Source organism: Blennius ocellaris, assembly GCF_963422515.1.
Source record: "Blennius ocellaris genome assembly, chromosome: 5".
Classification (NCBI taxonomy): domain Eukaryota; kingdom Metazoa; phylum Chordata; class Actinopteri; order Blenniiformes; family Blenniidae; genus Blennius; species Blennius ocellaris.
The window spans coordinates 30613011-30629072 of record NC_137654.1 but is presented as its reverse complement, the minus strand read 5'-3'; the positions used below and the strand labels follow the sequence as shown (position 1 = coordinate 30629072).

At 45.0% G+C, this 16062-nt stretch overlaps 1 protein-coding gene across 1 annotated transcript; it reads right to left on the bottom strand.

Moving 5' to 3' along the window:
* Positions 1-7519: 7519 nt before the first annotated feature.
* cdk20 (cyclin dependent kinase 20) lies at positions 7520-15526 on the bottom strand (the record flags this gene model as incomplete). Its single annotated transcript, XM_080496990.1, is given in 13 exon segments — positions 7520-7650; positions 9122-9325; positions 10891-11109; positions 11112-11142; positions 11145-11177; positions 11678-11833; positions 11934-12057; positions 13070-13132; positions 13237-13358; positions 14067-14312; positions 14314-14370; positions 15246-15254; positions 15256-15526. Coding segments are annotated over 13 exon segments (1461 nt in total). The 5' UTR covers positions 15322-15526.
* Positions 15527-16062: the final 536 nt, after the last annotated feature.

Below are 16062 nucleotides of genomic sequence, written 5' to 3'. Positions count from 1 at the left end.
TTGGCCGGCTGAGCTGAGAGGAGGTTTCTCATTCGCTGACTTTTTTTTAATTTTTGATTTGGCTACCTACAAAGGGCTTTACCGATTGGCCTGCTGAAAGAAGACCCGCCCCTGCCTGCGTCTCATTGGACGACAGCAGCAGACTCCGTCTCTTCATTGGCTGGCCGGTCGGGCGGGGCTCTGAGGCCCGCGATTGGCCGCCGCCGCCGCACAGAGCAGCTTACCCAATCACCGCCTTCGCTCTGACGTTTTCCCATCATGCCCCGGGGCGCCGCCGCACAGTTTCATCCGCTCAAACACGCCGAAGCTGCAGGAGGCGTTTCTCTTAAAGACACACGGTTTACATTCTTCACTTTCATTCACGTCTCCATCCTCAATATTTTCCTGACAAAATATTTTTTAAGACTTTGTTGTGATTTGTTGTCTTTGTTCACATGAAGTTATTCACCTTAAAATATTCTATTTTTATTTTATAACATTTTAAAATGATAATTTCAAAATGAAAGTTTAATCATTCGTGTCGTTACTTTCACACGTCTTTGTTTCTTTAGTTTTTTCTGTGAAGATCTTTATTTTTGGGTTTTTTTTTCAATACTTTATTTTTATTTTTAATCTATACGAAGATCTTTAGAACTGAATTCGAAAACTGCTTTGAAAATTCAACTTATTATATAATTTTTTATTTTATTGATCATTTTAATCCGACATGATATTTCTGACATTGAATTTTTTTGGGGTACCTAAATATTTTTTTTATATTTTTGAGTTTAAAAAAAAAAAAAAAAAAACTTTCCTGTAATATTTAAAGTTTAAGATGTTTTATTACTCGTTCATTAACTTTTTTTTTTGGTTTCCCCCCAAAATTACTTAATTATTATTCAAATTTTACATTGATATTATTGATTTGCACTTTGTTCTTTAACTGGTTTGAAATACTTTTCCAACGTTATATTACATTTCTTCTCACATAATATTTATCATATAATTTTTATATTCAATTCTTAGAAAATGTTTATTTTAATTGGATTATTTATTGTAATTTTTGTTTTGAAATATATATAGATATATAGAAAAAATATATATTTGTATTTTTTTTTTTACTTTTTAAAAAAATGTTTTCATCTCATTAATAGCTTTCACTTTTTTTCACATTCACAACATTATTTAGTATTTATATTTTAAAAACTGAGAACACAAAGGAAATCAACAGATTTTTTTTCATTTGTTTATTTAGATTATTCAATAAATTATTTTTTCTTTGATTAAATCAAATTCTCAGTATTTTGTTTATTACGTTTTTTTTTAATTGTGTTTTTTTTAATGTTCTCATATTTCTAGGACTTATGTCAAGATATTCTTTAACATATATTTAATTTGGATTTGATTTTAAAAACATGTTTCATTAATTTTCATTCAATATGTTGCACATTTTAACAGCTTTTTTTGTTTTCCTATTGCTTTTGGCTTTTTAAAAATTTTCAAATATTTGAAATATATCTATATATATATATTTTAATACATTCTGCTGATTAAAGTAATGAATAATAATAGAAAACAAATATTTAGGCCATAAAAATCAAAGTTTGATGCTTCTTTCACCCTGTAGTTACACGAGTTATGAGGAAAGTTACTTAAAAAACTAAGTGCAAAAGATTCTAAAGTCCCGATTTCAGAATCTGAATTTTAAATGTCTGATTTTACTCCATGATTTCTACATCTTGGAATCGCCTTCATAGATTTGACCTCCAGATTTCATCTTCATATTAGATGATCTTCATGATTTAATCTTGATTTCAGTTCAACAGTTTTGAAATTTCATGATTTTAACTCCTTTGTGATTTTGTTTTTTTACGATTTTAGCATCAAAATTCATTTTTAAGTCGACGATTTCAGCCTCATAAGTGAAAATCCACCATCTCATGATTTTAAATTCACGACTTCATGATTTCGGTTGTTGATTTTTATCGTTTGCTACTTTGAGCTTCGCCGTGTTTGGGTTGATTTCACAGTTTTGTGATTTCGACTCTGTCTGGTCACACCCCGCCCCCACCCCACCCAAACCCCGCCCCCTCCCCACATAAGCCCCGCCCCCTCCCCCTCATCCTCCTGTCTGATTGGATGCAAGCAGCAGTGAGGCGGGACTCTGCTCTGTGACTCTGTAATCTGAGCATGTGAATACGACTGGAATGATTTTTTTATTTTTATAAACCTGAACATGTAAACAGACAATTATTATTATTATTATTGTTATTATTATTGAGATGAAATAGAAGCAGAGATGATTTGATTTGCCTGCCTGCTTGTAAAAAGAAATATATGAAAAGAGAAAACTTTATGCTGATGACGATGATGATGATGATGATGAAGATGTAACAGAGCCATACACACACGCACACACACACACACTCACACAGATGTCAGGTCCAGCTGTGGCGGAGGAGGAGGGGGCGGAGCCAGACGCTCTGGATCATAACAAAGTGCCTCATTTTGTTTCAGCCTTCGTGCCCCTTCCCATCATGCACCTCACCATAACCCACCCCAAACAACCTGCTCAGTCTAATTTTATTTAATTTTTAAAGAAATATATCTCTATCTTTCATCATAAATAAATATATATATATATATTTAAGGAAGTAAAATGCAGCGTCTTGTCCATCCTCCTGCTGACTCATGCCCCCCATCTTGTGGTACATAGTGGTACTACAATGCAGTTTAATTAATTCTTCTCGCAGGAGGGTGTCAAAATTTATTTAGGGTTTTTGTTGTTAAAAAAAACAAAAAAACAACAGCCAGTAAAAGCGAGATGCTTTTACTTTGGAAGAATTAATTTTGTCAGCATTGAATCGTCATGTTTTATTACTTTTTTTTTTAATTATTATTTGTTTGAATTGTTCTCCAACTTTTAAAGATTTACTAAAAACAAATATGAGGGAGGAGTCGTCAGAAAAACAATGTTGGGTGAATGTAGTACCACCCCTGTGCATTGGGTGGCAGTAGTGAGTCATTAGACTTTGTTAGCGACTGCCTTATTTTCACCATGGAAACACGTTTCAGGCTGTAGCTTTAATGTGAAACCTCTGGTTTGTGAGCGACTCGTTTCACAGGGAAACAGTAAGCAGACTGCAGGGGGCGCTGCGTACTTCTTACTTATATTTTATAATAGTTTTTATCCCGAATGACACCCAAGAAAAATGTAGCACATAATGATGTAAATACGTAAACAGATGCTTCGATCACCCACTACGTCACTCTTACTTTAACGTGACTTGATCACGTCTGTTTCCATTTCGCCATCCCACCCCCCCCCCCACCCCGACCACACCCCCGCGCTGCCCTTTAGCCCCGCCCCTCTGCCTGCTCTCTTTCAGGGCATTTGGATCTTTGTCTTCTATGCATTTTCTAAGACTCTTGACTGGCCACCGGAGGACTGTCACCGTTCTGAGGACGGCTCGGATTATTGTTATTATTCAGGTGACGAGCGGACGACACTTCTGTTAGCAAAAACCGCTCAGTTAGCCGGACGAAGGGGCTCCGTTAGCCGAGCGGCTCCGCTAGCCGGACGAGCGCGTCGGTTCAGTGAAGTTTTTATAAGCGCCGTTCGGCCGCGTGTACCGAAGTGACGGTCGCTTTGACTCCGAGCAACGACATAAGGAACAACTCAGACGAGCCGTTAGCTAACGGAGCTCCGCGGCACCGACCGCGGGCTAACTGGTCAAACAGCCTCATTTAATAAACAAGCAAATGGTTAAAAAGAGTCCGTGTGCCTGAGCTTGTTTCTGTTCCTACTTTTTGAAATGAGTTCAAGAACATGCATCACTTTTTTTTCTTTTTTTACACATTTCATGTCGCGGCCTGATTCCGGATTAAAGGCCTCGTTTGCGCTGCGGCGAAAAGTGACCCATTTCCCATGTTTTCCCGCCGGACCCAGGCCCCGTTCACACGAGGAACCAATTCTGATGTTTTTCTGACATGAGCGGCTGATTTGAGCTGATTTTTATTGAGGTTTTTATGTTGTTTGTGCTGGAAACAGCGAGTCACATCTGGCAACCCTGGTGCTGACCGGCGTTGTGCCAAAAAGTGATTCCCGCCAACGGGGAGCAGTTTTTATTTAGGATTTGCCTCCAGAACGTAAGAATATAATCAACTGTATCACCTATGTATATTAATAATATAAGCGATATAAAATCTATAATGTCTATGAATAGAATTTTGTTCTTCTGGCTGGTATTACAGCAGTGTGCCACCAGAGGGCGACGGTAGTGACACACTGGGCTGCATGTTGGTGGACATGAGTGAAAGACGTCTCTGTGAAAGTTGCAGCTACAACGTTGAGGGTATTGATCTGTTTGATTCCGCGCTTCCAAACCACGACTCGCCAACAAGTCTTGTCCTCTTTGAGGAGGAACGACGCCGTCAGACGGTGAAAGATTCCATCGTGTCGTCGTTATTGAAGTGGGGTAATTCCCCCCGCGGGCGCTAATGCCTCTGAGCTGAACATGTTTGTCCAAGCGGTTGGTGGTGGAATGCTATTTATTTTGTTTGTGTTTGGGGGCGGGGCTTAAGATTGACTATCGAGCTCCAGTGTTCCCGTGGTGATTCTGTGTTTTTGAGTGAAACAGCAAGTCAGTGTAAGAATCCAAGTGTGAGTGTGTGTGTGTGTGTGTGTGTGTGGGGGGGGGGGGGGGGGGTACTAATGGTTAACTGAAACTGTGTATATGTGTGTGTGTGTGCCTCACTGTGGTTTCTGATATTGAGAGTCATTCATCGTTACCGTTACTCCCAATAACACACTCAGGTTGACCTCCGACCACCAACCGCCCTCTCCAGCTCCGTTTTCCTCTCTTGGCCTTTTTTTTCTGGGTCCGGAAAACCAGAAGCCTCCTGCTGCGTTGCAACATCGGCCTCCAGCAGGCAGTAGGATGGGGGGTGGAGGTGGGGTGGGGGGGCTCTGGGTGAGAAGGGGAGCCCCCCGCACACGATGCACTGTGACAGGCGGAGGAGGCCTCTGCTGCTCATACTGTCGTCAACGGTGATGGTTACCACAGGCTGCGTGGTGTTCAGGTGTCTATGTGGTGTTTATGTGTCTTTGTGGTGTTCAGGTGTCTATGTGGTGTTCAAGTGTCTTTGTGGTGTTCAGGTGTCTATGTGGTGTTCATGTGTCTTTGTGGTGTTCAGGTGTCTATGTGGTGTTCAAGTGTCTTTGTGGTGTTCAGGTGTCTATGTGGTGTTCAAGTGTCTTTGTGGTGTTCAGGTGTCTATGTGGTGTTCAGGTGTCTATGTGGTGTTCAAGTGTCTTTGTGGTGTTCAGGTGTCTATGTGGTGTTCATGTGTCTTTGTGGTGTTCAGGTGTCTATGTAGTGTTCAGGTGTCTATGTGGTGTTCAAGTGTCTTTGTGGTGTTCAAGTGTCTTTGTGGTGTTCAGGTGTCTGTGGTGTTCATGTGTCTTTGTGGTGTTCAGATGTCTTTGTGGTGTTCAAGGGTCTTTGTAGTGTTCAAGTCTCTTTGTGGTGTTCAGGTCTCTTTGTGGTGTTCAGGTGTCTGTGGTGTTCATGTGTCTTTGTGGTGTTCAGGTGTCTATGTGGTGTTCATGTGTCTTTGTGGTGTTCAGGTGTCTATGTAGTGTTCAGGTGTCTTTGTGGTGTTCATGTGTCTTTGTGGTGTTCAGGTGTCTGTGGTGTTCATGTGTCTTTGTGGTGTTCAGGTGTCTGTGGTGTTCATGTGTCTTTGTGGTGTTCAGGTGTCTATGTGGTGTTCATGTGTCTTTGTGGTGTTCAGGTGTCTGTGGTGTTCATGTGTCTTTGTGGTGTTCAGGTGTCTATGTGGTGTTCATGTGTCTTTGTGGTGTTCAGGTGTCTATGTAGTGTTCAGGTGTCTATGTGGTGTTCAAGTGTCTTTGTGGTGTTCAAGTGTCTTTGTGGTGTTCAGGTGTCTGTGGTGTTCATGTGTCTTTGTGGTGTTCAGGTGTCTATGTAGTGTTCATGTGTCTTTGTGGTGTTCAGGTGTCTATGTGGTGTTCATGTGTCTTTGTGGTGTTCAGGTGTCTATGTGGTGTTCATGTGTCTTTGTGGTGTTCAGGTGTCTATGTGGTGTTCATGTGTCTTTGTGGTGTTCAGGTGTCTATGTGGTGTTCATGTGTCTTTGTGGTGTTCAGGTGTCTATGTGGTGTTCATGTGTCTTTGTGGTGTTCAGGTGTCTATGTGGTGTTCAAGTGTCTTTGTGGTGTTCAGGTGTCTATGTGGTGTTCATGTGTCTTTGTGGTGTTCAGGTGTCTATGTGGTGTTCAAGTGTCTTTGTGGTGTTCAGGTGTCTATGTGGTGTTCATGTGTCTTTGTGGTGTTCAGGTGTCTATGTAGTGTTCAGGTGTCTATGTAGTGTTCAGGTGTCTATGTGGTGTTCAAGTGTCTTTGTGGTGTTCAAGTGTCTTTGTGGTGTTCAGGTGTCTGTGGTGTTCATGTGTCTTTGTGGTGTTCAGGTGTCTGTGGTGTTCATGTGTCTTTGTGGTGTTCAGGTGTCTATGTGGTGTTCATGGGTCTTTGTGGTGTTCAGGTGTCTGTGGTGTTCATGTGTCTTTGTGGTGTTCAGGTGTCTATGTGGTGTTCATGTGTCTTTGTGGTGTTCAGGTGTCTATGTAGTGTTCAGGTGTCTATGTGGTGTTCAAGTGTCTTTGTGGTGTTCAAGTGTCTTTGTGGTGTTCAGGTGTCTGTGGTGTTCATGTGTCTTTGTGGTGTTCAGGTGTCTATGTAGTGTTCAGGTGTCTATGTGGTGTTCAAGTGTCTTTGTGGTGTTCATGTGTCTTTGTGGTGTTCAAGGGTCTTTGTAGTGTTCAAGTCTCTTTGTGGTGTTCAGGTCTCTTTGTGGTGTTCAGGTGTGTTCAAGTGTCTTTGTGGTGTTCTGGTGTCTTTGTGGTGTTCAAGTGTCTTTGTGGTGTTCAGGTGTCTTTGTGGTGTTCAAGGGTCTTTGTAGTGTTCAGGTGTCTTTGTGGTGTTCAAGGGTCTTTGTAGTGTTCAGGTGTCTTTGTGGTGTTCAAGGGTCTTTGTAGTGTTCAAGTCTCTTTGTGGTGTTCAGGTGTGTTCAAGTGTCTTTGTGGTGTCTCAGGTGTCAAAGGTGTGTTCAGGTGTCTATGTGGTGTTCAGGTGTCTTTGAGGTGTTTCAGGTGTGTTCAGGTGACTATGTGGGGTTTAGGTGTTTTTATGGTGTTCAGGTGTGTTTAAGTGTCTTTGTGGTGTTCAGGTGTCTCAGGTGTCTCAGATGTCTCAGGTGTGTTCAGATGTCTCAGGTGTGTTCAGGTGTGATCAGATGTCTCAGGTGTGTTCAGATGTCTCAGGTGTGTTCAGATGTCTCAGGTGTGTTCAGGTGTGATCAGATGTCTCAGGTGTGTCCAGGTGTGTCTCAGGTGTGTTCAGATGTCCTCCATACAGAGACACAGGGGTTGATGACCAGTGTTTATTAAATTGTTGTTGTTGCAATACAGACAAAAACAAACAACAGTCTTTAGAAAAAACACGAAGACAAACAACTCTCAGTGGGCGTGGTCAGCTTTAACACCTTGCTCTGTGATTGGCTGTTTTTCTTCCTGCTCTGCTTCTGATTGGTCACGGTACGCTTTCTGGTTTGGATCCAATCTTTTTTCAGAGAGAGCGGGCGATCCACCTGCAGACACACCGAGTACACACTGAGTACTACACCGAGTACACACTGAGTACACACCGAGTACACACTGAGTACACACTGAGTACTACACCGAGTACACACTGAGTACACACACTGAGTACACACTGTACTGCACTTAACCACTGTTTGAATTTCCTGGTGTAGTTTTGATTAGTTGTAGATTGTAGTACCTGGTGTAGATTGTAGTACCTGGTGTAGTTTGTAGTACCTGGTGTATATTGTAGTACCTGATTTAGATAGTAGTACCTGATGTAGATTGTAGTACCTGGTGTAGTTTGTAGTACCTGGTGTAGATTGTAGTACCTGATGTAGATAGTAGTACCTGGTGTAGATTGTAGTACCTGATGAAGATTGTAGTACCTGGTGTAGTTTGTAGTACCTGGTGTAGTTTGTAGTACCTGGTGTAGATTGGAGTACCTGGTGTAGTTTGTAATACCTGATGTAGATAGTAGTACCTGGTGTAGTTTGTAGTACCTGGCGTAGATTGTAGTACCTGGTGTAGTTTGTAGTACCTGGTGTAGATTGTAGTACCTGGTGTAGTTTGTAGTACCTGGTGTAGATTGTAGTACCTGGTGTAGTTTGTAGTACCTGATGTAGATTGTAGTACCTGGTGTAGTTTGTAGTACCTGGTGTAGATTGTAGTACCTGGTGTAGTTTGTAGTACCTGGTGTAGTTTGTAGTACCTGGTGTAGATAGTAGTACCTGGTGTAGTTTGTAGTACCTGGTGTAGTTTGTAGTACCTGGTGTAGATAGTAGTACCTGGTGTAGTTTGTAGTACCTGGTGTAGTTTGTAGTACCTGGTGTAGATAGTAGTACCTGGTGTAGTTTGTAGTACCTGGTGTAGTTTGTAGTACCTGGTGTAGATAGTAGTACCTGGTGTAGTTTGTAGTACCTGGTGTAGTTTGTAGTACCTGGTGTAGATAGTAGTACCTGGTGTAGTTTGTAGTACAGTCCACAGGCGTTGCAGAGCCGCTGTCCTGCAGAGTTTCTTCTCCACAGAGTCGAAGTTTCAGTCTCACAGTTCACACACCGAGAAAACTTCCTCTGACTCACAACCTGGACACACACCTGTGTGAGCTGTGTGTGTGTGTGTGTGTGTGTGTGTGTGTGTGTGTGTGTGTGTGTGTGTGTGTGTGTGTGTGTGTGTGTGTGTGTGTGTGTGTGTGTGTGTGTGTGTGTGTGTGTGTGTGTGTGTGTGTCTCACAGCTCTCCTCCGGGGTTTCAGCAGCGGTGTGTCCTCGCTCTTCTCCTGAGAGCTGCAGCTGTTGCACATCTGCCGACCTGCAGCGTCTCTCCGCCACAAGGGGGTGCTGGTCGTCCCGCAGCACACACACTCAAACTGCTCTGAACACACACACGCACACACACACACACACACGCACACACACACACTTCAGTACCAGTACACACATCCACACACACACACAGTGTAAGACAAACACTCCCTCACCTGGTCCGTGGCTCCGCCCCTTCGTCAGGCAGCCGGGTAACGACCAATCGTGGGGCTGGCAGACGTTGCCATAGTAACCATTCCACCCAGCGTTCAGCAGGCTGGAAGGGGGCGGGGCCAGAGGACGAGTGACGTCAGCCCAGGTCAGTGGTGGACAGTCGGGTGGGCCTGGGAGGGGCGGGGCGGCCTCGGGGAAGAGGCAAGCTGATTGGAGGAGACAGTGTGGAGGGGCGGGGCCAACCTGGAAACAGACTTCTATTAGGAAAGTTGATCTGAAGTTTACTATTGTTAATTGATTCAATACAAACCAATACAATTAATTAACAAATTAATTCACTCTTTCTGTTGTAAACCGAATGTTTCACATCATTTAGTCTCATTTCAAACCTTGAATTATTCACTTTGAAATTATCTGAAGCTTTTTTAATCTAAATAATAGTTTCATGATTTAGAATATTTCTTACTTGAAGTGTATCTATTTTTTTTTTACATAGTCTTTTTCATATTCAATACTATATTTAGTAAATACTTTCAAAAACATTATTTATTTGTTTGTTTTTTAGCAACAGCGTCACCAGCAACACTTGATTTGATTCCAGTGATGGAATTCTACACGTTAAAATCTGATGAAAGTAAATAAATAAATATATTAAAATGATACATTTTTTTAAAAACTCAACTATTCACAGCTGCAGCAGATTAAACACATGAATTCAGATATGTGTTATCGTAAATCAAATTTGTGTGAATTTTAAATATATCGATCAATTGCAGATACATTTTTAGGACAATTTGAGTAAATTTTTTTGTTATTTTTGGTAAAAGAAAAAAATTCACACATGTATTTGGGGATGAATGTAAACAATATATTAGAGCGATTAAATAATTTTTACCGCGATGAGGAAAGTATCATTGTTGCCAAAGCGATAAAAAACAATACAAACAATAATACTAAATATTCAAAACAGTAACTATAGTTTGTGATTGTGAGAGTAATGAAAAATTTGTAATTTATATATTTTTTTTTTACAGTAAATTAAAAGTGAATTCAAATGTATTTTAGTAGAAATTCTGACGCACGTCAAGATAAATTTAAATAACTTCTCTGCTGTCAGATATATATCAGGAGATATTTGTTTTATTTAATAACATGCAGGAATATTTTAGGGTAAATTCAAAAACTTTTCCTGACCTTCGTGTCGAATCCTGGAAAAGTTTGTGACGAGACGAAGGAAACGACCTGCGACTGTTGTGACATGGTGAAGAAGAAGAACCACGCTGCAGAACGACTGTTGAGCTTTATTTAAGGAGGAGGAGGAGGAGGAGGAGGAGGGAGAGGAGGTAGAGAAAGAGGAGGAGGAAGAGGAAGAGGAGGAGGGAGAGGAGGAGGAAGAGGAGGGAAGCATGTTGCTCCTCCTCTGAACCAACTTCTTCACTTCTCGACCGATAACGTCGAGTCATGAATCGTTGTGGCAAGTAACCGACAAACTCACGTAAAATATGGAAAACAATAAGCTTTATTTTCAACTTCAGTCACAAAGAAGCTATTTTATTTTGAAATTAAAAGTTGTGAAAACCTCAGAACGTGAGAAAACAAAAAATACAATACTTGAATGTAGCTTCCGGTGAACAAAGACACAACGATTCAACAGTTTGTGTGTAGTTCCTGTTCAACGTGACGTCGTCTGCAAAGAAACGACTCGCTGAAAAAAAACCCTCAAACTTTTAAAAGTCTTCGATTTGTCGCCGCTCGTAGAATCTCATCAAACCGGACTTGTTTTCCCGGCTTTCAGTGAATCCGGCTCGCGGTTCCGGTGGGGGGGGGGGGGGGGGTGGAGGGGGGGTGGGAGGGGAGGAGGGAGGGGGGCGGGGGGCGTGTCCCCGCAGCAGCGCCGGGTCCACCAGGCTCTTGTGCAGCGGCAGGTCCACCGAGAAGTCGGGGGGCGGAGCCTGCAGGCGCTGGCGGGGGGGGTCGCCCCCCCCTCTGGGGGATGGGGCAGCTCCGAGTGGTGGGCGGGGGAGAGGGAGGGGAGAAGAAGAACGGGTGGATGAGCGCCTGCAGGGGGAGACAGAGAGTCACATACACACACTGACCAACAACACACACACACACACACACACACACTTCATTCTATTTCAAAGGAACATTGGAGGAGGAGGAGGCGGGAGAAGGCGGAGGAGGAAGAGGAGGAGGAAGGGAGAGGAGGAGGAAGAAGAAGGAGGAGGCGGAGGAGGAGGAGGAAGAAGGAGGCGGAGGAGGAGGAGGAAGAAGGAAGAGGAGGAGGCAGGAGGAGGAGGAGGAAGAAGGAGGCGGAGGAGGCGGAGGAGGAAGAAGGAAGAGGGGGAGGAGGAGGAGGCGAAGGAAGAAGGAAGAAGGAAGAGGAGGAGGCGGAGGAAGAAGGAGGAGGAGGAGGCGGAGGAGGAGGAGGAGGAGGAAGGTCAGGGGGCGGAGCCTGCAGGCTCTGGCGGGGGGGGTCGCCCCCCCCCTCTGGGGGGATGGGCAGCTCCGGGTGGTGGGCGGGGACCAACACACACACACACACGACACACACACACCTGTCTGGCAGGGCAGCGCTGTTTGGACGAGTACACCAGGAACTGGTAGAGGAGCTGGACGGCGTCCGGCGACGTGTCGGGAACGATCTCCTCCAATGGGATGGCGGGATTCTCCTTGAAGGCGATTTTATTGTAGTCGGGCAACTCCACCATCTCCTACACACACACACACACACACACACACACACACACACACTGAGCGTGATGCAGCAGTGTAGCGGGATTCAAACCGTCAACCCTCCCCGGGGGTTCTCACGGGCCAGCTCTCCTGCGTCGGCGTTCCCAGAACCCGCAGGACGCAGCAAAGCTGCTCGATGTCGTTTTCCCCAGGAAACAAGGGAGACGAGTTCAGGAGCTCCCCGAAGATACAGCCCACCGCCCTGGAACACACACACACACACACACACACACACACACACACACACACACACACACACACACACCACACACACTGGTTTGCCAAACATGAAGAAGGGAAACAATGAAGAAAACGCCTCAAGTCAAACCTGTTCTTTCCACTTCAGCTTGGGTCAGGTGTAGGGATGTAGGGATGTAGGGATGTAGGGATGTAGGGATGTAGGGTAGTGCTACATGCAGACAGGAGATGGAGCCCTACATAAGGGTTGGGCCGGAGCTCTAAGCTCCTCCTATTCGACTCCTACCCTGATTTAAAATCAATCACACCAGTGTGGTGAGACGCTCGGAGGATGCAGTGGAGGAGCTCGGAGGCGTTGTTGGTGAGCGGCTTCAGATTTGGCGAACTATTTTGATTGATATGTCATTTGACCCAAATGTAAAGATAAACTCTGCCACCATAGTGGTTGGCCTGACCACTTTTGTTTGCAGAGGCATAATTTAGGCAGAATTCATGGTTACTGGGTGCTCTGTGCTCCACTTGAGATTGCATATGTATGGAAGTAAAACTGTGCCATCCGATTCCGAGTTCAAATTTCTAACTCTGAATTTTTTTTTTACCATCGAAATCAGACTTTGAATTTTAAAAGCTGTCGAATTTCAAGTACGTATCTGTTTTTTGCTTCTGATTTTTTTCAACGGCTAAAAACATTCAGTGTGTAAAAATTCAATGTCTAAAAATTCAGCTGGTAAAAAAATTCAGTTAGAAATTCGAATTCGGAATCTGACGGCACAGTTTTACTTCCATACATATACATATTGTGATTTTATACTGCAATTTATGTTAAAACAATGAAGGATAAAAGTACTAAAATGTTAAGAGTAATGATTTTTGGTTGAGTTGGATAAATACATTTACATAAAGACTAAAATTAATAAATACGTTTATGGGTCAAATGCATTGTAAAAAGTTAGGGGTGTGTGTGTGTGTGCGTGTGTGTGTGTGTGTGTGTGTGTGTGTGTGTGTGTTTCACTTACCACAGATCGACACCCTCGTCATACTTTCTGGCTCCGTACAGCAGCTCAGGAGCTCTGTACCACCTGCACACACACACGCACACACACGCACACACACACACAAAAACTTCCACAGCTGCTTTTGGCTGTAAACAGTTCAGTGGTCACCGTGGCGACGGCGAGCTCACCTGGTCGCCACCTGGTGGCTGTAGAGACGATCCTGCTGGTCGGCGAAGAGTCGAGCCAGACCGAAGTCTGCGATCTTCAGGTGACCTGAGGAGCTGATGAGGAGGTTCGCTGGCTTCAGGTCCTGCACACACACACACACACACACACACACACACACACACACACACACACACATTCATATTTCATTCTATTTCAAAGGAACATTGGAGGCAGAGGAGGAGGAGGAAGGAGGAGGTGGAGGAAGGAGGAGGAAGAAGGAGGTGGAGGAGGAAGAAGGAGGTGGAGGAGGAAGGAGGAGAAGGAAGAGGAAGAGGAGGTGGAGGAAGAGGAGGAGGAAGAGGATGAGGAGGAGGAAGCAGGAGGAGGCGGAGGCGGAGGAAGAAGTAGGAGGTGGAGGAAGAAGGAAGAAAGAAAGAAGGAGGAGGAGGTGGAGGCGGAGGAAGAAGGAGGAGGAGGAGGAGGTGGAGGAAGGAGGAGGAAGAAGGAGGTGGAGGAGGAAGAAGGAGGTGGAGGAGGAAGGAGGAGAAGGAAGAGGAAGAGGAGGTGGAGGAAGAGGAGGAGGAAGAGGATGAGGAGGAGGAAGCAGGAGGAGGCGGAGGCGGAGGAAGAAGTAGGAGGTGGAGGAAGAAGGAAGAAAGAAGGAGGAGGAGGTGGAGGCGGAGGAAGAAGGAGGAGGAGAGAGGAGGAGGAGGAGGAGGAGGAGGAGGAAGGAGGAGGAAGCAGAGGAAGGAGGAGGAGGAGGTGGAGGAAGGAGGAGGAGGTGGAGGGAGGTGGAGGAGGTGGAGGAGGAAGTAGGAGGAGGAGGAGGAGGAGGAGGAGCGGAGCTTACCCGGTGCATGATGTTGTTGTCGTGCAGGAAGGCCACGCCCTTCAGCAGCATCATCATGTAACCTTTGACCTGGGCCGGGGTCAGCGGGCGCTCAGAGTTCCTGATGACCTCGGAGAGGTCGGACAGCATGAAGTCGAAGACGAGGACGAAGCCGGTCCCGTGAGGAAAGACGTCCTTCAGCTTCACCACGTGCTGGTTGTCCTCGATCTCCTGCAGGGCCTTGATCTCCCTCACCGCCTGGTTGGGGGACGCCGTCCTCCAGCCGCCGCAGAGCCACCTTCTTCAGGGCCACCGTCTCACCTGTCTGACAGACCACGCCCACTTTATCTCCGCCATCTCACCTGTCTGACAGACCACGCCCACTTTGACTCCACCGTCTCACCTGACTGACAGACCACGCCCACTTTATCTCCACCATCTCACCTGTCTGACAGACCACGCCCACTTTGACTCTCACCTGTCCTGACAGACCACGCCCACTTTGACTCTCCATCTCACCTGTCTGACAGACCACGCCCACTTTGACTCTTCGTCTTACCTGTCTGACAGACCACACCCACTTTGACTCCACCCTCTCATGTCTGGCAGGCCACGCCCACTTTGACTCCACCATCTCACCTGTCTCACAGACCACGCCCACTTTAACTCCACCATCTCGCCTGTCTGACAGACCACGCCCACTTTAACGCCACCATCTCGCCTGTCTGACAGACCACGCCCACTTTAACTCCGCCCTCTCACCTGTCTGACAGACCACGCCCACTTTAACTCAATCTAATGTCTGACCACGCCCGCTTTGACTCTCACCTGTCTGACAGACCAACGCCCACTTTAACTCCAACACCTCGTCTGTCTGACAGGACCACGCCCACTTGGCACCACCGTCTCGCCTGTCTGACAGACCACGCCCACCTTTAACTCCACCATCTCACCTGTCTGACAGACCACGCCCACTTTAACGCCACATTTAATCTCTGACAGACCACGGCCACTTTAACTCCTCGCTCACCTGTCTGACAGACCACGCCCACTTTTCCTGTGGCAGCTCTTCACAATAACATCAGACCGATTCTTCCTTTTGTCAACGTTTCACAGTAAAAGATGCTGGAGACTTACCAGGTTAACAGTTTAGGTCGTGTGAAACTAAACCAGAGCACCAGGGAGACTTTGTGGACTCACCTCGATGTGGTTTGGCTTTGAAAACGATGCCATGAGCTCCTTCTCCGATCCGGCCCAGGAGGCTGTACTGCTCCATGTCCGCCGGGACCAGGGGTCAAGACCAGGAGCAGAAACACAACAGGAACCAGGAGCGACAGACGATATCTGAGCAAAGGACCAGGAGCAATGAACACGAGCTGAGCCCAGGATCAGAACTCAGGACGAGACGCCTCCGAGAGTTCGAGCTGAACCAAACTCTGTTAATAATTCAGTAATTTTAATTATTCTATTTGATTACTCATCCAAAATACAGGGGTTATTACATATTAGTCCTTCAGTTTAAGAAGAGGTGAGAATGTACTTAAATTCGGCCGTAAAAGCTTCGACAAGACAAATTGGTTTATAAGACAAATTCACTCTTTTATGTCAGAAAATACGGACGGCGTTGCCTTGGTAACACAATGCTAAGCTAACGGGGCTGAAGATCGACGATTTCGCTTTCTAAAATACAAACAAATTGCGTCGCTTGGAATGCGAAACAAAAGCGTATTTATTTCCATGCTGATGTGAGTCCTGTTAATTGATTAAACATGTTTAACGGAGTGAAGCTGTCTGCAGAGCCACCGCTGTCCGCCATGTTTGTTTACTGTGACGTCGGGAGGCTAATCATAGAGCTAGAGCACATAGAACAGAATCTCTAGAAACACCAGATTACAGATAATAGATTGTTTTCCAAAACCAAAACATTGGAAAACATTTCAGATATAACTAGAAAACAAATCGTAATTCAACATTTTAACTCAGGTAATCAATAAGTATTTATTGAGAGTTGTTTTGT